Below are 21,337 nucleotides of genomic sequence, written 5' to 3'. Positions count from 1 at the left end.
AGATTGCACTTGGTACAGTGCATTAAACAAAATTAAGAACGGAAAGGACATTGCAAACTCAATGTTGCTACAAAAAGGTAGCCAGGCGAGGTAGACTCTGCATGTCAGCTGGAATCAAGAGCTGGGTTCCCAGAAGAGGCAAAACCAAGTAAGCAGCCCACTATAGATGGGCTATGTATATGATGTATATCCCCTTTACATTAGGGAAAGTGTATATAAACAAGATGGCAAAACACTTCAGTTATCATCTGTAAAAATTACACATGCTACCTGCCAGGGATGCATGTGTTTCTGTTAGGTGGATAGGTTTGACCTATGGTGGAAGTACTGATACCCACTGCCACAAAGATGCAGCTGCTTACCTTTTTCAAAATGTTGCTCTCCTTCTCCTTCTCCTTCCTCATCTTCTGAAGGATAATCCTCTTTTTTCTCCTTTTTCAAAATTTTCTTAGGGTCTCTTAAATGAATTAAAAAATTGTGCTTGTCCTTTTTCACTTTCACTTTGATAAAAGTTGGGCCTGGAGAAGAATCATGGGATAGAAAATGGGCTGATTGTGATGCCCCAATTAAGCTCTGTGATAAGACCTCTAAATAATGCAGCATAGCATTTAAGTCAGGGACTAGAAATACCTAGGGATGTCACTACTTTTATAAAAAGATACCTAAAAGAAAAAAGTGTTGGTGGAATTCCAGGAAGGAACAGCAGGTGGATCAGGGAGATGTTTGCAGACTTTCTGCTCATACCTAAAATCCAATTACAGAAGGGAGAGTAAATTGGCTAAGGTATACCTATACTCAACTTTATGATCAATCACACATGATGGTTAACGTGAAAGGATTTTGTAATTGATAAAGAATTGCATAAACGTTAGTTACAGTAGTTATTATAGTTAGTAGGAACATATAAGAATTTCCCAAACAAAACATTTTCTGCTAGTGTTCTGACTCATTCTTTGTCTCCTCTTCCAGCTTTTTTCTTTTTTTTTTTAACCCAGCCTTTCCTTTTCAACTTTCATTGAATGATCATATCTCAAAGTTGATAGAATTAAGATAAAAATGTACTTACTATGAACCATCTGAAACATATATATTACATGCATATGCAAATATTGATAAGAGTAAAGAACGGTTACTGAAAATGGAACATAGCATTTTAAAACTTGAGTCCAGTGCTTTTCTCAGTTCTGTGATTCTGAGTTCCATTTTTAGTTACTACTATTTGTACCCTACACCCAGGGTTGATATTCAAAATATTAAACACTAAAAAATATTGTAATATAAATAAATATGCACACCTATCTATTAATAAAAATCCCTTTCATGTTTTAAATGTCTTTATTTTTATTTATTTTTTTTGGCTGCACCAAGTGGCCTGCGGGATCTCAGTTCCCGACCAGGGATCAAAGCCCGCCCCCTGCAGTGGAAGCCGGAGTCCTCACCACTGGACCGCCAGGGAAGTCCCCCCTTTCATGTTTTAAATAAACAAACTTTATATAATAAAACAGTCTGGCATTTGATATAAGTTGTACCACAAACCATTCTTTAAATAATTTGAATAATTTGTAGGTCTTTTTAGTTTAAAAATCATTGGTAGGATCTTTTGTTTGATGTGGCAGTTACTATCTAATGATGCTTGAGCCATGATTCCACATAGGGAATAGCATTCTCACTCTTGTAATGATTTCCTCATTAAATTGATGGTCATTTGATGATAGGAAGGAAGGAAGGGAGAGAGGAAGGGAAGAAGGGAGGAAGGGAGAAAGGGAGGAAGGAAGGAAGGAAAATTAAGAGAGGGCTGGAGGAAGGGTAGGGAGTGAGAAGGGGCGGGCTGGTGTCGCAGGCAGAGTGTGGATGGGAGGAGCCCTGGTGTCCCTTGTTGGGTTGCATAATCTTGTGGACATTAAACAGGATCTTGCTTACACTCCCTCCCCACTGACTTTTCCCAGCTCTCAGAGACCACAGCTCCCTACTAGACAATAAGCTGTCAAATAAAACCCAGGTCCTCAAACCCATCCTAAGAAATCTTTAAAGCAAAGTGAAAAGAGAAGCTCTACAAGATGTCCCCAGTAAGTTCCCTAGAGCCCAGATCTGCTCTTCCCTTGGGGAGAATGAAACATTTCCTTTTTCCAGACTAGGTCCTCCTCAGCTCATCTCCAAGACCTCCCTCCCACTTAATGACTTCTGAATCCAGAGGCAATTTCTTTATAGCAAAAATAACTGGATATTGGCAGCAGGTCCCCAAACTCTGTGCTCCAGAAACCAAATCAGGAATTTGCTCTAAATTCACAGTATGTGCTTAGTTTCTGAGATAACACTATGTGTTGTAATTAACATTATTAAGTAACGATTTGCTTACTGCAGTTACTATTATACTATTTTCCAATCCTATGGAAATATTTTCATATTTTAACAACTGGAATGTTTGTCTTAGTGTGCCCAGGTAACCTCACGGCTGGCCTGTGCCTTGCAGAGGCTATTACAACAGAAGAGTGTGAAGTCTGAAAGTGGGGAACGTTGTGCATAAATGAATCACTGGGGGCACATTACTACTCTCACATATCATACTCAGGAGTACAAGGCCCCAGGATTATCTGAAATGGGTTAATATCTTCCAAACCATTAACCAGCTGCTTTCAAAATGTACCTTTTTCAAATGTTGTCTTTTCTACTTCAATCTGCCCTCCATCGGAAGGATACAGATAATAATTTGTTCCTGAGATTTGGACTGGTACTTCTCCCATGTTGTATCCACGAAACTAGAAAAGAAAACATCATGCTTTGAGTGTGGAATGGCAATGGGCAAAAATTAGGTCATCCATGTGAGCCAGTTAAAGCTGCCATAAGCCCAATTTCTGCTAAATGATTTGTCACTCTGTAGACTCAGAGGCCAGTGTCCATCTTATCTTTGGCACCTCCTGTAGTGTTATAATGACAGGTAGAATTAAAGAAGGTACATGATTTTAAACTCTGTTCACTGGAGCATCCTCATAACCCAGTGCAATTCAAATCACTGGACTATTGGCAAGGCAGTGCAAAAAGTTATCAATTTCTCCTTCATTGGCTGTTAATTTCCTGTTGAAAGAGAGCTAATCTACTGAGGAGTATTGGTACTTTACATTTTAGAAGGTCAAGTGTTAAAGACTTTTTTTTTTTTTTTTTTTTACTAAGTGTCGCTAATAGAGCTCCAAGTGATACTGACGCAGGCTAAAGCTTGAGAACAACTGGCTCAGAGTAGTAACTAGAAAGGACAAGGGCTGTTACTTTTTTTCCCATCTTTTCCTGATTAGGTTTTTCTCATAAAACGGCTTGAGGGAGAGATTGGCAAAGGGAAGGTTTCACAAAAGCATACAGGCAAGTAACGTGGGTGCATACAGAGAGACAACCCAATGTACTCAGCAAGTCCCATCATCTGAGACAGAAAAAGCCAACCTCTTTGTCCACTATTGTAACTGAGCAGGACTCTATGGGCCTTCCTGGGACAGACTCCTCCCCCATATCCTCTGCTTTAGCTCCTCTGAAGTACCTAGATAATAGTATTTGAGGCACATTTCCTGAGTTGCCTTACAGATACTAAAACCAGCACCAAATGGAAGAAATGAACTATTGTACTTGATGACCATGAGCACCACAGCCCCCAGACCTACTGGTGCCTAAGGATTGATAATGTTAACCCCTGTGACACTGCCCTGTTGCCTCACCATCAACCAATCAGAGAAGTCTTCAGGAGATGGTCACATACCCTGCGACTTCCCTCCCTCACCTGGCCTTTAAAAATGCTTTCCTGAAACCCATTGGGAAGTTGGTTGCTTTGAGCACTAGCTAGCTGCCCAGGACTCCTTGCTTGGTGCCCTGTGATAAACGTTGCACTTTCCTTCACCACAACCCGGTGTCAGTAGACTGGCGTTACTGTGTGCAGGCAAGTGGACCCAAGTTTGGTTTGATACAATGCTGACCTATCACAGTTGCTTATTTACATACACCTAAGTGAATGCTTTTGTGTCAAATTTCCATCTTTACCACCCCTAGAAACCTAGCTTCATGGCACTCAAGAAAAACTGGCCTAAGGGTGTTCCTGTCTTGATGATCAGCTGCAAAGAAGGTCCTAGGTATCACAGGATGGACTGCAGGTCTGAGATCTTCTATACTAGAAGAAACCCCAAGGCCTCTGTGGTGGCAGTGAAGACTGAAAACCTTATGTTTCCACAGAAGCTGTGTTCTTCCCCAAACAATTAGGAATGACCCAAAGGAGCTTTTTAGAAAATTGATTTTACCGAGTAAACGATCTCAGGTTCTGGTTCCTGGAGGGGCTCCTCTGTTATTTCCAGGATCTTTATTTGCTCTTCTTCCAATTTCTCCTTTAAAAAATTTTCTCTCTTGAAATTCCTACTATCTTCTTTCTCTAGTTTTTCCTTGCCTTTCTTTTTACCAGAGTCCTTACTCTTCTTTTCTGCTTTTCTTTCTTCCTTTAAGCGTTCCTCTTCAGCTAACCTATCTTGTTCTTTCCATGCCTGTAAACACATTTTTAAAAAATTAATAGGATTTTGAAACAAATCTGATCCTATTCAGGTTCACTCTGGAGAATATTTAACATGATTTTTATAAGCTGTATCTCTGATGGATCAAAATACTGAGCTAGAAATTGTGGTGTCATCCTTGATTCTCTTTCTCTCACCCAACTTCTGTATGCTAAACCCTGCCAATCCTCTGCAGAGATCTCTCTTCACTTCAGCTTTTTCTCTCACCCTCTGTTGAAATTTTCTTTACTTCAGGGCTTTTTATCTTTAACCTGAACTATTGCATCAGCCTCTTAGCTGGTCTCCCTGGCTCTTATACTTTTCCACAAGAATCCAATCCCCAATTTAGGTTCTAAACATGGTTAATCAGCAGTATGGTAGACAAGATGTACAAAGAAACATTCCTGGCATAAAATATTTCAGAAATGATGGCTAAAATATCAAATCATCATTGTAATGCATAGCAATGTAATGCAATGCATTGTAATGCATAGCAATGTTGGCAGCAAAGTAAAAAATATGAGAAAGCACTAATTCAATGAGGGAAGGAAGCACTGAAAACAGCAGTTTCCCAGGGTTATCTGCCCATCCCTGGAAGCCAAGAACTTGGGTTTTGGGAGTTATAGGGACTAGAGCCAGAACCCAGGAGATCAGAGACCTGTGAATAGCATGGGTATTTTTTTAAAATGACACCTTCACTGAGTGAACTAGAAAAAAATCTTGCCCCATAGAGTAAAATCATGAAAGCTAGTCAGCTTCCCTGGCCCTGAGTTAAAGTAGGAGCAGAGAGGGCAGGAGGAAATTGGCCCCGAGAACGCTTAACCACAAGCCTGTCCTCACATAGATTTGTGGCCAAAATGTACATCACCTTAAAAGTATTCTGAAAAGATTGTGGGCAAAATGTGAGTTCACAAAGGAAAATCACAAAATCTGAGGAACTAAGTCAAAATCAAAAACCTGAAGAAGAAACAAACTCTGAAATTAATTTGCAAAGACTGCAGATATTGGAATTATCAGAGAATATAAAATAAGTATTTTAATATGCTTAAAGAAAGAAAAGGAGGCATCAAAAGTATCAGTAAAAACAAGAGAGTATCAAAAATCAGTGAGTTTGAAAGCCCTATTGGAAATGGAATAGGAGTTTTGAAAAGGCAGTATTTGAACAGATAATGGATGAGACATTTCCAGAGCTGATGAAAGAATCAAACCCAGGAAATGATAGTGATGTGCTGGACCTGGGTCACATTGACTTGGAAGAGTTTATTGTTAAACTTTCAGGAATTTTGCGAGTCAGTTTTAACCACATCCATTATTAAAATCAAATGATACAAATGCACAATAAAATACCATTAAAAACAAAGGCAATAAACACTCAAAACGTACCACTTTCCTAACTACTTTGTTACATTTAACTATGATTTATGCCAGCGGTCCCCAACCTTTTTGGCACCAGGGACCGGTTTTGTGGAAGACAATTTTTCCACCGACAGGGCTGGGTGGGGGGTGGTTCAGGAGGTAATGCGAGTGACGGTTCAGGCAGTAATGTGAGTGATGGTTCAGGCAGTAATGTGAGCAATGGGGAGTGAAAGGGAGCAGCAAATGAAGCTGCCCTCCCTCGCCCGCCCACAGCTCTCACAGCGGCCCAGTTCCTAACAGGCCAAGGACCAGTAGTGGTCAGCGGCCTGGGGGTTGGGGACCCCTGATCTATGCTCTTGGGGTTATCTATGTAAATTGTATCTGTAGGGTAGAATTATAACAGTGTGCTACTGCATATTGTTTCCAACTCCACATACAGTGACATCTTATCAGTAGCTTGAAGTCAGCCATGATGGGAGTATTTACACTACAGATATCAGCAAATGCTACAAATCAGGGATTTATTGACTACTCGTTGACTACATAGACTTTAAAAAATGATGGAGAAGATGTTAATAATGCAGTGTGCTGTGTTTTGAGCTGTTACACTGTAACTAGCACAAAAAAAATTGAGGAAATATTCTTCGAGTATTTAAAAACTATTACCTGATTCAGCAAAGAAGTTGCTAATATCATTGGTGAATAAGTGAGACATATCCCTCTGTTGCTCACTTTTGTCTTACTTGCTCATGTAAGTGAAAATATCAATCAGCATTCATTGTGGCACTACACTTGTTTGCCAATTGCAACTATAGGCTGGCTAAAGATGTAAGAGCTTAGTAAAAATCAATGAAAGCAATTCTGTGAGAATCCACTGGCTAAATGGAATTTACAATAAAGAGTATTACCTATTTTATTATTTGTAAATTGTGTGCTATACATACCATATATCAGTAAAATTTAGAATAAACTATCTATTTATCTATACAGAATTTTTTTTCCTAGAGAGCTAATGCTAAACATTTACCAGCACATCACCGCATGTTTTCAAAGCAGCTAGAGAGAAAAGATGAACTGTCTATAAAAGAATGACAGGTTAGATCGACAATCAATTTATTGGGTTGGTCAAAAAGTCTGTTCCATAACATCTTATGGAAAAACCTGAACAAAATTTTGGCCAACCCAATATTAACAACTACAGCATCAGGTAGAAAAATGTGGAACAAAATCTTGAGCGTACTAACAGGATACAAAAAAGTCAACCAAGAATTTTATAAATTAAAACTATGTTTAATAAATAAGGTAAAGTAAAACCATTTTTCAGACCTGTTCAATAGCAACAAACCCTCACTAAAGGAAGTTCTAAAGGAAATACTCACAAAATAGAAGATGTGAGAAGAAATGCTCAACAAAACAAATGGCAAGCATGGGGCTAAATCTCAATAGCACTGACTGTATAAAGCAATGACAATAATAATGTCTAATTTGTGGGAACAAAAAAAATCAAGATAAAACTTAAACACAGGCTGGGAGAGAGTAAGCCGTTTTAATAATTCCTTGTATTGTTCTGGAAGAAAGATATTTTACTGAGACTTCATTAAATTATATATACAAGTTGAAAATCTAGAGCAACCACTAGAAGAATAGAAATAAAGTGTATACATTATAAACTTTTCCTATTAAGAGCCAGATAGTAAATAACTTAGGCTTTTTGGGTCAAAAGACAATATCAAGGATATTGTGTAGGTATTTATGTAACAAGCAAGAAAAGTAATTTCTGCAAATATTTTATTGACAACTCACTGAGTACAAGTTTTCCCCAGAATACAGTCTATAAATATGAAAAATAGAATTCTTCTGGTGAGGGAGGATAACATTTTACTTAGAGTTAAAATCAGTGTTCCCTATCATCAAATTGATTGCAAGTAAAAAAGAAAAAAAACATACAAAAGAAAACAAGAAAAAAGGATCACAGAAAAGGTAGGAAAATAGAAAACAGATTGAAAATCAAAAATAAACTATATATCTTAATATATAGTTTATTAGAATAGGTATAAATGGATTCAAGTCTTCTGCTAAAAGAAAAATCATCAGTATAATTTTTTTTAAATCTAGTTTATAATCCCTGTTTACAAGAGACACACTTAAATTATCAAGCCACAGAAAGGTAAAAATAAAGAGAGAGAATTTGTCAGTAAAATACTATCTGAAAGAAAGCTCCTATCCCTTTGTTTTTCTTTATTAATTTTAGAATCAGCTTTCCAAGGTTCATTAAAAAACTGCTGAAATTTTGATAGGAATATATTTCTATTTCCCATTGTGGTCACAGGGACTCTAGCCCTTGGTGTTATGAGAATGGTAAAGAAAAGGGCCATTGTGAAAAAACTACCTATTGTTGAAACTCTGGGCTGCTGTAACATGATTTGTTCAGATAAAATTGGAACCCTGATGAAGAATGAAATGACTGTTACCCACATATTTACTTCAGATGGCCTGCGTGCTGAGGTTACTGGAGTTGGCTACAATCCATTTGGGGAAGTGATTGTTGATGGTGATGTTGTTCATGGATTCTATAACCCATCTGTTAGCAAAATTGTTGAGGCGGGCTGTGTGTGCAATGATGCTGTAATTAGAAACAACACTCTAATGGGGAAACCAACGGAAGGAGCCTTAATTGCTCTTGTAGTGAAGATGGGTCTGAGGGACTTCAACAGGATTATATCAGAAAAGCTGAATACCCTTTTACCTCTGAGCAGAAGTGGATGGCTGTCAAGTGTGTGCACTGAACACAGCAGAAAACAAAATCAACCGATGTAACTAACAAAACTTAAACCCGCTGACCTGACTCAGGATCTAGAAGAGGTCAGCCTGGCACAGATATGAAAAACGTACCAATTAAAAAAAAAGCCCCACGGGACTTTGCTGGTGGCGCAGTGGTTAAGAATCCACCTACCAATGCAGGGGACACGGGTTCGATTCCTGGTCTGGGAAGATCCCACGTGCAGTGGAGCAACGAAGCCCGTGCACCACAACTACTAAGCCTGTGCTCTAGAGCCAGCGAGCCACAACTTCTGAGCCGATGTGCCGCAACTGCTAAAGCCTGCATGCCTAGAGCCCTGCTCTGCAACAACAAGCCTGCACACCGCAAAGAAGAGTAGCCCCTGCTCGCTGCAACTAGAGAAGCCTGCAGGTTGCAACGAAGACCCAACGCAGCCAAAAATAAATAAATAAATAAATAAACAAACAAAACAAAAGAAAGTATGAGCATATACTTTTAAAGGTATATGAGTATATTTCATATCCTAAACTGAGTCTTCTCATCCAGACCATGGTATATTTTCTACTTATTCAGGTGTTTATTGTCCTTCAATAATATGTTGTAATTTTCTCCATAAAGAAAAATCTTTTATTAATTTATTTTTCTTGCCACCTTATAGTTTTTGTTGCTCTTGTGAATGATATTGGTTGTATGTTACATTTTCTAATCAGTTATTGCTGGTGAATAGGAACTCCAGTGATTTCTTTTTCTATGTTAATCTTGCATACAGTAACCTTGCTGTGCTTCCTTAATTCATTTTAAAAGCCAACATGCACCTCAATTTCATAGCAGCATTATTTACAATAGCCAAGATATGGAAGCAACTTAAGTGTCCATCAACAGATGAACAGCTAAAGTAGATGTGAGATATATATATATATATATATATATATATATATATACACACACACAATAGAATACTACTCAGCCGTAAAAAGAATTAAATTTTGCCATTTGCAGCAACATGGATAGACTTGGAGGGTATTATGCTACGTGAAATAAGTCAGAGAAAGACAAATACTTTATATCACTTACATGTAGAATCTAAAAAATACAAAAAAACTAGTGAATATAAAAAAAAAGAAACAGACTCACAGATATAGAGAACAGATTAGTAGTTACCAGTGGGGAGAGGGAGGGGGAGGGGCAATATAGGGGAAGGAGATTAAGAGGTACAAAGTATTAGGTATAAAATAAACTACACGGATCTATTGTACAACACAGGGAATATAGCCAATATTTTGTAACAACTATAAATGTAGTGATTTTTTTTTTTAGTTATAGTCATATCTTTATTTGAAAATCTCATCTGCCAACTTAGTGCTTTCCACCAACTCGGGGTGCAGAAACCTTCACAGGCTTCACAATCTTTTGATTAGGTGCTGCCTTTGTAATAGCCATTGCTGTCTTTATAAAATTGTGAATCACTATATTGAACACCTGTAACTTATATAATACTGTACATCAACTATACTTAAATTAAAAAAAAGAGCCAACACATGGTGCTTCCCTGGTGGTTTGGTGGTTAAGATCCCATGCTTCCACTACAGGAGGCGTGGGTTCGATCCCTGTTCAGGGAAGTTCCACATACCGTGAGGTGCAGCATCTCCCCCCCCAAAAAAGAAGCCAACGTAACCTTAATAGTAATGCTTGTTAAGAACAACACAAAAGCCTATCATTTCATTCATCATAGACACAAAAATTCTAGATAAAATACTATCAGAACAGAGTAAGTTATTTATTAAAATAATTAAATATTAAAATATTAATTAAAATATTAAAATAATAACATTCCATGAAAAAAATGGTGCTATAATTTTTCATCAATAATGTACATAAAGATGGACCCAGGGGCTTAACTAAAAATTAAAATTCCTAGGTTCTATTCCCAAAGATCAGTTAGAATGGAGTGAAAACACGTATATTTTAAGTCTCTCCTCCCCCCAGAGATACCTAGGCAATTACGGCATATGTGGTTTTGTGGGATAAGGACTAAACTTTAGGAAATGCTGAAGAGAAGTTTGTTTTAGAAATACAAAGGTTATTCATATTGTTAAATCAAGCTCCATAATTCAATATATCTCCTAAATAAAGGGAAAAAAACCCCAATAGATATTAGTTTCAATACCAACAGATACTTTAAAAATTTACTAAGATTAAGCAGCAAATAATAATAAACTTAAAGATTTGCCATGTAATTATCTTTACCATTAATACCAAGAAGCCAGGGAGGCTCACCAGTCTTAACCAATGCTCTTTTGAGGGTTATTGCATACTGATGGAGGTGGGAAAATCAGCTCCTGCCTACACAGTCTATAAGCTTACAACAAAGCTACTGTAATTAAAATAGTATGGTACTTGTATAAGAATAATTAACTGAAACAGAATACAGCATTCAAAAATGGTTTAAAATACTATCACATTGGGATTAGGTTTTCAACATGTGAATTTTGAAGGACACAAACACTCAGTAGACACTATAGTGTTCAGAAGAGTTCAGGACATCTCTTATCATTTTATAGGGATCTATAAAAATGGATTAAAAAATGGGTACCTAATATGTGACATATCAATATTCCAATTTGTTTAAGGGGTGGGGATTAATATTACATTTAATTAAATAGTACTAGTAAAATGACAGTCCATCTGGGCAGAGAAAAAGACCCTTACATTATGCTACAAAACATGTATTTCAGATAGATTAGATCTCTGAATATAAAAAGAATATCTATGAAAATATTCTAAGAGAGTGAAGGAAAATTAACATACAAACTCAAGGTGGAATCAACCTGATGGAACCAAAAACACAGAAGCCCTAAAACCATAAAAAAAAAATGACAGGTTTTTAAAACGCTTTTTTTGACAAGCTGTAACGTACATACAAAAAGAGCACAAATCCTAAGTGAACAGCTGAATGAACTACCACCAAGTAAGTGCTCCTGTAAAACTACCACCAGGTCAAGGAACAGACGACCTCCAGCTCCCCAGAAGCCCTCCTCACGCTTCTCCTCAATTACCATCCACTTGTACTGCCCCAAAGGCAAATATCATCCTAATTTTTAATACATTAGTTTAACTTTGCCTATTTAAAAACTTATGTAAACAAAATCCTACATAAGGTATATAGTCTTTTAACTTTCTCTTCTTTTGCTTAACAAGTGTGTGAGATTCATCCATATTTCTGTGTGTAGCTATATGTCATTTATTTCCAGAGCTGCATAGTATTTCATTACATGAACCATTCTAGGCATTCTACTGATGAATCTTTGAATTGTTTCCAGTTTGGGAGAATTAAAAATAATGCTACAAGGAAAACTGTGTCCATGTGTCTTGGTGAACACATGCATGCATAAGTATATTAGGTATATACTTAGGAGTGAAACTATTTGGTTAAAGAGAAATCATATGCTTAACTTTAGTATGTATGTCCAATTTTCCAAAGTGGAAGTACCAACTTATACTTCAATCAGCAGTGTATGAGAATTTACTTTACTTCACATCCTTGACAAAATCTGGCATTGTGTCTTTTAAATTTTGGCCGAAGATGATTGATTTGACTACATAAAAGTTAAATATTTCTGTATAAATAGAAAAAAGTGATATTTATTACTAAGGAAATTGTTTAATAAATTAAGGTACATCCAAATCATAGACTAATATAATGCTATGAAAATAAGTTAGATCTCTAGATATTGTCCGGAAGTGATATTCATGATGTATTGCCAAGAGAAAAAAGCATGTAGCAGAGTTAAAAAGAAACATACCAAACCTAAACCAAAACCAAACATGAATACTCTCTTATATTTGTGCATGCATGCTTGTATAAGCATAGAACATGCCAAATCATTAATATTTCTGACTTTAGGGTCTTAGGACAGCCAGGTTAAGTTTGATTTCTTATAAAAGCATGTATTACTTTTGTAACTAAAAATTCCAATAAAAATGCAAACAAAAACAACTTCCTGCAGCAGATGCAGAGAGTTTACCAACTATGAACAAAGCACTGCCCTGGATTTTGACATAGTGTCCTAAAGGCTTATCATCTGATGGAGGAGACAGCTTGGTGGAGAGACTGTCATTTCAAGTTTAGCAAAAAGATCATTTCCTGTTATCCCACACAAACTAGCACAAAATAACTTTGAACTTGTGATTTGTCAGTGTCATTTGTCTTTCCTTGGATTACCTTGAGAGAGCCTTCTAAAATAAAAGGAATCTTTTCCTTCTCTTTTTCTTTTTCTTTTTCTTGATCTGATAGCTCTGTTTTGCTCATTTCTTTGTTACCTATAATCAGAGAAAATTAAACTTCTTAGTAAAACTCTCTAAAATATGGTTTCATAGAAGGACCAAGCGTCTGGGTTGTAGGGGCTCCCCATTCACTCATCTCTGAATTCTTTTTTTGCCATCTCTAGAGTAGACATCTGAAGTGGATCTGAGCTCTTTTAGGGATGAACAACTCACCATCTGTGGAGGCAGTACATTCCATTCTCAAAGTGTTGAGATTTTGAAGCTTTTAGGGAACTGGACTCTCTCTCACTAGAGTTTTAACCTAATTAATCCTAATTTAACCCCTTAAGACCACACAGAACAAATGTAACTTTTCTTTCTATACTGAAGCCCTCCTCTTGCCATCATAGTTATTCTGTTGTGAAGATTTACATCTGTCCTGCCTTGAGAGGCCTCAAACTGAATGCAGTACCTACCAGGTGTATTCCAATCCCAATTCCAAATAAACCATTTTCTGAATTTGGTCCATAGACACCCAGATAATTGTTAAGCTTTTGGTTCTGCTCAGAAGCAGAATAAAGAAAAGGCAGTCAACCCACAATTTTTGCTACTAACAGTAAAGTATGGCCTGGACATGATTGTCAGACGGCAGCCCTACCTGTCTTTTTAGATAGTCCCATCGAGTATTCCAATTACCTAGTGCTGTCCTGCTGCACCCCATCAGGAGGAAGGCTGAGTTGATGGATGGATTATGTAACCATTTTGGTGAAAGGTGAATGCTTCATCTTTGACTTGGTTTTCCAAGTTTTATTTTAGAATCAAGCCAAGCAAATTGGCTTTGGTAGTTTATAGTGGTTGCAAAAACTTTGGAAATTATATAGTTTTGCTTCTTTATAGGAAATCACTCTCAACTTGGTTATCAGAAACAATGAGTATTATTCACACAGAGCTCATTTCCTTTGTACGAACCCAGTGAAATATCTTTACTTTCCAGATGAATTACCTCAACATTTCACTTATTTATCAAGCATCCTTCCTCTTTTTCTCACCCTCTTCTCTCTGACTGACAGCATCAAAGCCAAGAAAATTGACAACAACAAAAATGAAAATATCTATTGATCCAACATCCTGTAGAGTCCATGTCACAGGCCCCCAATAATCCGTTTTTCCTTCATTTTTAAATTCTAACTCCCACTTAGTCTCGGGACTATTTTGTTTACTCTTCTAAGGAAGGTCTTGTTTTAATCTCACTTTGGAAGCCATAATGATTCTTACGGAGACATACTGACTCTGAATCTAACTCACATATTGCCAACAAAACTTAGATAGGTGAACCTATCAATCCCAGCAAAATAAAGACATTTGGCATTTCTCAGCATCACACTGGATCTGAAAAGATTGAATCTTTCAGATCTGGCAGGAAGTATGGTCAATATAAGACAAGTATCAATCAATATACAACAAATATTTTCATCATATTTAGAATGCAGCTATTCTATTTTTTAGGGAAAGTGAAGAGTCTCAGAAATTTTGTGGATAACTCTTTTTAATCCTGAAATGTTCACTGTCTTGATTAAATTAATAAATAGAATGTCTTTGGACTTATGTATAAGTTCAACTGGTTACTTATTTTTAGATTTTTTTAATAGAATAAATTTTGCTAGTAGAAGAAATTTTGGTACCAGCAGAAGATTTTATTTCCAGCTCATTCTTGGTCCTACTGATTTCCTCAGCCATTTTAGCTTCCTGATATACAGTTTCTTCTTTTATGATCCAATCTTGAATGGATTTTGCAACAAGTTCCAAATAATTCCTTAAAAAAAAGCAAAGAACAGCAGGTGACAATTGAGCTAATATTAGTTAAAGTCAACAAGTGCTTAAGATACTGATTGTGCAAATGAAATTTAAAAAAATGAACTGATTCTAAATTGCCCATGTAACAAATGTAATAGCAATATATCCTAGAATATATTTTGTACAAAGTAGTCATATATAAATATCCAATAAACATTTGAAAATTGTTCAGCTTCCTTCATGATTATAAAATTAAAAATTAGATATTTCCATCCAAACCAAAGATTAAAATGCTTGATAATACCAAGAGTTGATGACGGTTTGGAGAAACAGTCATTCTCAATGCTATTAATTGGAGAGTAATATGGCAAAATCTCTTTTTAGGGCAATTTTATAGCACAATAGGTACTATCTTAATTGACTACCAGCTAAGTGACTCACTGTACTAGCTGAAACACTGCACTCTTGCTATAAAACTTACTGGCCCTTGAATACCCACATCCTAAATACTACACCCTAAGCTGCTTGTGCATTTGTGTATACATCAGCATCTTACTGCTTACCAGGATTCAGTAATATTTGCTCCCAAATCCATTTATTCTATTTATACAGATTATTGTAATTATTTTAACTAAATGTTATGTACACTTACAATATATGAATGTCCAAAGAAAGTTGTTGCTAGGGAAAAAAGTTGAAATATTTAGGTTTGACAATAAAGATTAGTTACTGTCAAATTGTATGAAAGTGAGGATAAAAGTTTTGAAAAAATAAAGCTAGATGAATTCTATACTCAAGTTGCTTCATTATTTTCTTTAATTCTTGATCTCTTTTAAAGAAAAGAAATGCAAATTGGAAAAGAAGTAGTAAAACTGTCATGGTTTGCACATGACATGGTACTATACATAGAAAATCCTAAATATACTACCAGAAAACTACTAGACCTCATCAGTTAATTTGGTAAAGTTGTAGGATACAAAATTAATACACAGAAATCTGTTGCACTTCTATACACTAAAAATGAAATAGCAGAAAGAGAAATTAAGTAAACAATCCCACTTAATATTGCATCAAAAAGAATAAAATACCTAGGAATAAACCTATCTAAGGAGGCAAAAAACCTATACTCCAAAAACTATAAGACACTGATGAAAGAAACTGAAGAGGACACAAACAGATGGAAAGATATACTGTGTTCTTGGATTGGAAGAATCAATATGGTTAAAATGACCATACTAACCAAGGCTATCTATAGATCCAATGCAACCCCTATCAAATGCCCAATGGCATTTTTCACAGAACTAGAACAAAATTTTTAAAATTTGTATGGAAATACAAAAGACCCTGAATAGCCAAAGCAATTTTGAAAAAGAAGAATGGAGCTGGAGGAATCTATACTACAGACTCAGACTATACTACAAAACCACAGTCATCAAAACTGTATGGTACTGGCACAAAAAACAGAAACATAGACCAATGGAACAGGATAGAAAGCCCAGAAATAAACCCACACACTTATGGGCAATTAAAATCTACGGCAAAGGAGGCAAGAATATACAAAACAATGGAGAAAAGATAGTCTCTTCAATAAGTGGTGCTGGGAAAACTGGACAGTTACATGTAAAAGAATGAAATTAGAACAGTCCCTAACATCATACACAAAAATAAACTCAAAATGGATTAAAGACCTAAATGTAAGGCCAGACACTATAAAAAGCTTAGCGGAAAACATAGGCAGAACACTCTTTGATATAAACTGCAGCAATATGTTTTTGGATCTGTCTCCTAGAATAATGGAAATAAAAACAAAAATAAACAAATGGCTCCTAATTAAACTTAAAAGCTTTTGCACAACAAAGGAAACCATAAACAAAATGAAAAGATAACCTACGGAATGGGAGAAAATATTTTCAAACTATGTGATAGAGAAGGGATTGAGTTCCAAAATATACAAACAACACATACAGCTCAATAAAAAAAACAAACAACCCAATCAAAAAATGCACAGAAAATCTAAATAGTCATTCTCCAATGAAGACATACAGATGGCCAATAGGCACATGAAAAAAATGCTCAGTGTTGTTAATTACTAGAGAAATGCAAATCAAAACTACAATTAGGTTTCACCTCATACCAGTCAGAATGACCATCATCAAAAAGTCTACAAATAATAAATGCTGGAGAGGGTGTGGAAAAAAGGGAACTCTCCGGCACTATTTGTGGGAATGTAAATTGGTACAGCCACTATGCGGAACAGTATGGAGTTTCCTTAAAAAACTAAAAATAGAGTAACCATATGATCCAGCAATCCCACTCCTGGGCATATATCCAGAGAAAACCATACTTTGAAAAGACACATGCACCCCAGTGTTCACTGCAGCACCATTTACAATAGCTAGGACATGGAAGCAACCTAAATGTCCATCAACAGAGAAATGGATGAAGAAGATGTGGTACATATATATAATGCAATATTACTCAGCCATAAAAAGGAACAAAACTGGTCATTTATAGAGATGTTGATAGACCTAGAGAGTGTCATACAGACCAAAGTAAGTCAGAAAGAGAAAAACAAATATCATATACTGATGCATGTATATGGAATTTAGAAAAATGGTATAGATGATCTTATTTGCAAAGCAGAAATAGAGACACAGACATAGAGAACAAATGTATGGATACCAAGGGAGAAAGGGGTGGGGTGGGAGGATCTGGGAGATTGGGATTGACACATATACACTATTGATACTAGGTATAAAATAGACAACTAATGAGAACATACTATATAGCACAGGGAACTCTACTTAATGCACTGTGGTGACCTAAATGGGAAGGAAATCCAAAACAGAGGGGATGTATGTATAGGTATAGCTGATTCATTTTGCTGTACAGCAGAAACTAACAAAACATGGTAAAGCAACTATACTCCAATAAAAATTAAGTTAAAAATAATAAAAAAATTTAATAATAAAATACCTTATTTGCCTAAAAAAAGAGAAAGAAATAAACTGAAAATTGTAGACTATGAATTATGGTTACACAACATCTTTATTTGGAAGGTAAAAGATATCTCAAACTCAACATGCCCCAAATCAAACTCCTGATCTTCCACTCCAAACTGCTCATCAAGCCCTTTGGCCTCTTAGCTGATGGCAAGTCTGCACTTGTTATCAGGTTGAGTTGAATAGGTCAAATACCCTGAAGTTATCTTTGACTACTCTTGTTTCTCATGTTCTTCTTCCAATCTGTCAGGAAATCCAAATGATTTTCTAAAACATATTTAAAATACATTCAGAATCTGATCACTTCTCACTCCCTTTACCACTACCGTCCTGGTCTGTCACTACCACCTTTTGCTAGGATTGCTTCCATAGACTCCCAACAAGTCTCCTTGTTCCTACCTTCGACCCCTTGTAGTCTATTCTAGAGAGAGCAAGTAGGAAGATCTGTTTCATCCTTAAGTCATATCATGTCTCTCTTATGCTCAGGACCTTTCAATAAGTCTGCATTTCAAACAAAACCCAGAATCATTACTACTGATCTGTGATGAGAGAACACGGATATATATATTTCAAATGAGATAACAAAATAAGGAATATTTCAGCATGCAATGATTCAGGAAATTTGCCACCCACAGATACTTTCTGAAAGAATTACTCACAAATGTCTTCCAGCTGCGTTAAGAAAAAACATCCAAGACAACATGGGATATAAGTAAGAGTTAAGAAATAATAAAATTTACAATTAAATGTAGGCAACTATTTATGCCACTTATTTATGATTAAAAAAATATTACTTTACAATTGGAAATAAAATTTTTAGGCAATTTCTAAATCGGAGGTAGGAGATTTGTTGGGAGTAAGTGAAAATATGTTAAAGATTTTAACATTTTCTGTGAAATGATATTAATATTCTTTAACCCTAGCTATTATATAAAAAGGTTTAAATATGTGATTTAAAAGGATAAGTGTAACTTCTAGAAGAATATAATGTATGACTTTTAAAAATCGCATGCTAAGAATGAGCTAAGAAAATTGAATCTAACAAAAGGAAGGAAAGGGATTAATCCTGAAGTAAAAATGGGTGTTTATAAATTTAATGGTAAGACACGGTCCCTGGCTGCCATCTTGGATGCAGCGTCCTTTGCCTCACTTCTGCACATGGCTCGCCTGAGCTGAAGTGTTGGTGGCAGCCATTCTGCACTAGGAACTCTGGTCGGAAGAGCCGGATGCAATGCCTCTGCATGTGGCTCCCTGTGAGCAAGGGAAACCCGACTAAGCACAAAGGAAAAAAGCCATCTCAGAGCTGTGACTGTTTTCAAGGCTATTGTTTTTCTCTGTGGAACACTACCTTTGGGGCAAAACAAGGAAGAAGCAGGTGATTCTAATGTGCAGCACAGAAGGAGAGACACTGCAGGCCAGCATCTCCAACTCTGAAGGCACTCCAGCCGTGTGGCTCACAGGGTCTTGGTGCTCCGACCGGGTGTCAGGCCTGACCCTCTGAGGTGTGAGAGCCAAGTTCAGGACATTGGTCCACCAGAGGCCTCCTGGCTCCACATAATACCAATCAGCGAGAGCTCTCCCAGTGATCTCCGTCTCAATGCTAAGACCCAGCTCCAATCAACGACCAGCAAACTCCAGTGTTGGACATCCCATGCCAAACAACTAGCAAGATGGGAACCCCACCCATTAGCAGAGACGCCTCCTAAAATCATACTGAGTTCACAGACACCCCAAAACACACCACCAGATGTGGTCCTGCCCACCAAAAAGACAAGATTCAACTTCATCCACCAGAACACAGGCACTAGTCCCCTCCACAACGAAGCCTACACAACCCACTGAACCAACCTTAGCCACTGGGGTCAGACACCAAAAACAACAGGAACTACAAACATGCAGCCTGCAAAAAGGAGGCCCCAAACACAGTAAGTTAAGAAAAATGAGAAGACAGAGAAATACACAGCAGATGAAGGAGCAAGGTAAAAACCCACCAGATCAAACAAATGAACAGGAGATAGGCAGTCTACCTGAAAAAGAATTCAGAGTAATGAGAGTAAAGATGATACAAAATCTTGGAAATAGAATGGAGAAAATACAAGAACCATTTAACAAGGATCTAGAAGAACTAAAGAGCAAACAATGATGAACACCACAATAAATGAAATCAAAATTTCTCAGAAGGAATCAATAGCAGAATAACTGAGGCAGAAGAACAGATAAGTGACCTGGAAGATAGAAGAGTGGAAATAACTGCCACAGAGCAGAATAAAGAAAAAAGAATGAAAAGAATTGAGGACAGTCTCAGAGACCTCTGGGACAACATTAAATGCACCAACATTCAAATTATAAGGGTCCCAGAAGAAGAAGAAAAGAAAAAGAAAGGGACTGAGAAAATATTTGAAGAGACCATAGTTAAAAACTTCCTTAATATGGGAAAGGAAATAGTCAATCAAGTCCAGGAAGTGCAGAGAGTCCCATACAGGATAAATACAAGGAGAAACATGCCAAGACACATATTAATCAAATGATCAAAATTTAAATACAAAGAAAAAATATTAAAAGCAGCAAGGGAAAAACAACTAATAACATACAAAGGAATCCTCATAAGGTTAAGAGCTGATCTTACAGCAGAAATTCTGCAAGTCAGAAGGGAGTGGCAGGACATATTTAAAGTGATGAAAGGGAAAAACCAACAACCAAGATGACTCTACCCAGCAAGGATCTCATTCAGATTGCACGGAGAAATTAAAACCTTTTCAGACAAGCAAAACCTAAGAGAATTCAGCACCACCAAACCAGCTTTACAACAAATGCTAAAGGAACTTCTCTAGGCGGGAATCACAAGAGAAGGAAAAGTCCTACATAAACAAAACAAAACAAGTATGAAAATGGTATTAGGAACATACATATTGATAATTACCTTAAATGTAAATGGATTAAATGCACCAACCAAAAGACACAGACTGGCTGAATGGATACAAAAACAAGACCTGTATATATGCTGTCTACAAGAGACCCACTTCAGACCTAATGAAACATATAGACTGAAAGTGAGGGGATGGAAAAAGATATTCCATGCAAATGGAAATCAAAAGAAAGGTGGACTAGCAATTCTCATATCAGACAAAATACACTTTAACATAAGGACTATTACAAGAGACAAAGAAGGACACTACATAATGATCAAGGGATCAATCCAAGAAGAAGATATAACAGTTTTAAATATTTATGCACCCAACATAGCAGCACCTCAATACATAAGGCAAATGCTAACAGCCATAAAAGAGGAATTTGACAGTAGCACAATCATAGTAGGGGACTTTAACACCCCACTTTCACCAATGGACAGATCAACCAAAATGAAAATAAATAAGGAAACACAAGCTTTAAATGACACCTTAAACTAGATGGACTTAATTGATATTTATAGGACATTACATCCAAAAACAACAAAACACACTTTCCTCTCAAGAGCTCATGGACCATTCTCCAGGATAGATCATACCTTGGGTCACAAATCAAGCCTTGGTAAATTTATGAAAACTGAAATCATATCACATATCTTTTCCGACCACAACACTATGAGACTAGATATCAATTACAGGAAAAAAAATGTAAAAAATACAAAC

At 36.6% G+C, this 21,337-nt stretch overlaps 1 protein-coding gene across 1 annotated transcript in view; it reads right to left on the bottom strand.

Moving 5' to 3' along the window:
• SPAG17 (sperm associated antigen 17) overlaps positions 1–21,337 on the bottom strand; it is a 222,916-nt gene that overhangs the window by 92,825 nt on the left and 108,754 nt on the right. The window contains 5 exon segments of the mRNA XM_012533757.3: positions 363–518; positions 2,645–2,756; positions 4,272–4,508; positions 12,872–12,969; positions 14,532–14,725. Of these exon segments, the coding sequence (XP_012389211.1) occupies positions 363–518; positions 2,645–2,756; positions 4,272–4,508; positions 12,872–12,969; positions 14,532–14,725 (797 nt within the window).

This window comes from Orcinus orca, chromosome 1 (assembly GCF_937001465.1).
Source record: "Orcinus orca chromosome 1, mOrcOrc1.1, whole genome shotgun sequence".
Lineage (NCBI taxonomy): Eukaryota > Metazoa > Chordata > Mammalia > Artiodactyla > Delphinidae > Orcinus > Orcinus orca.
The sequence above is the reverse complement of the archived record's forward strand: the minus strand, read 5'-3'. Positions and strand labels throughout refer to the sequence as shown.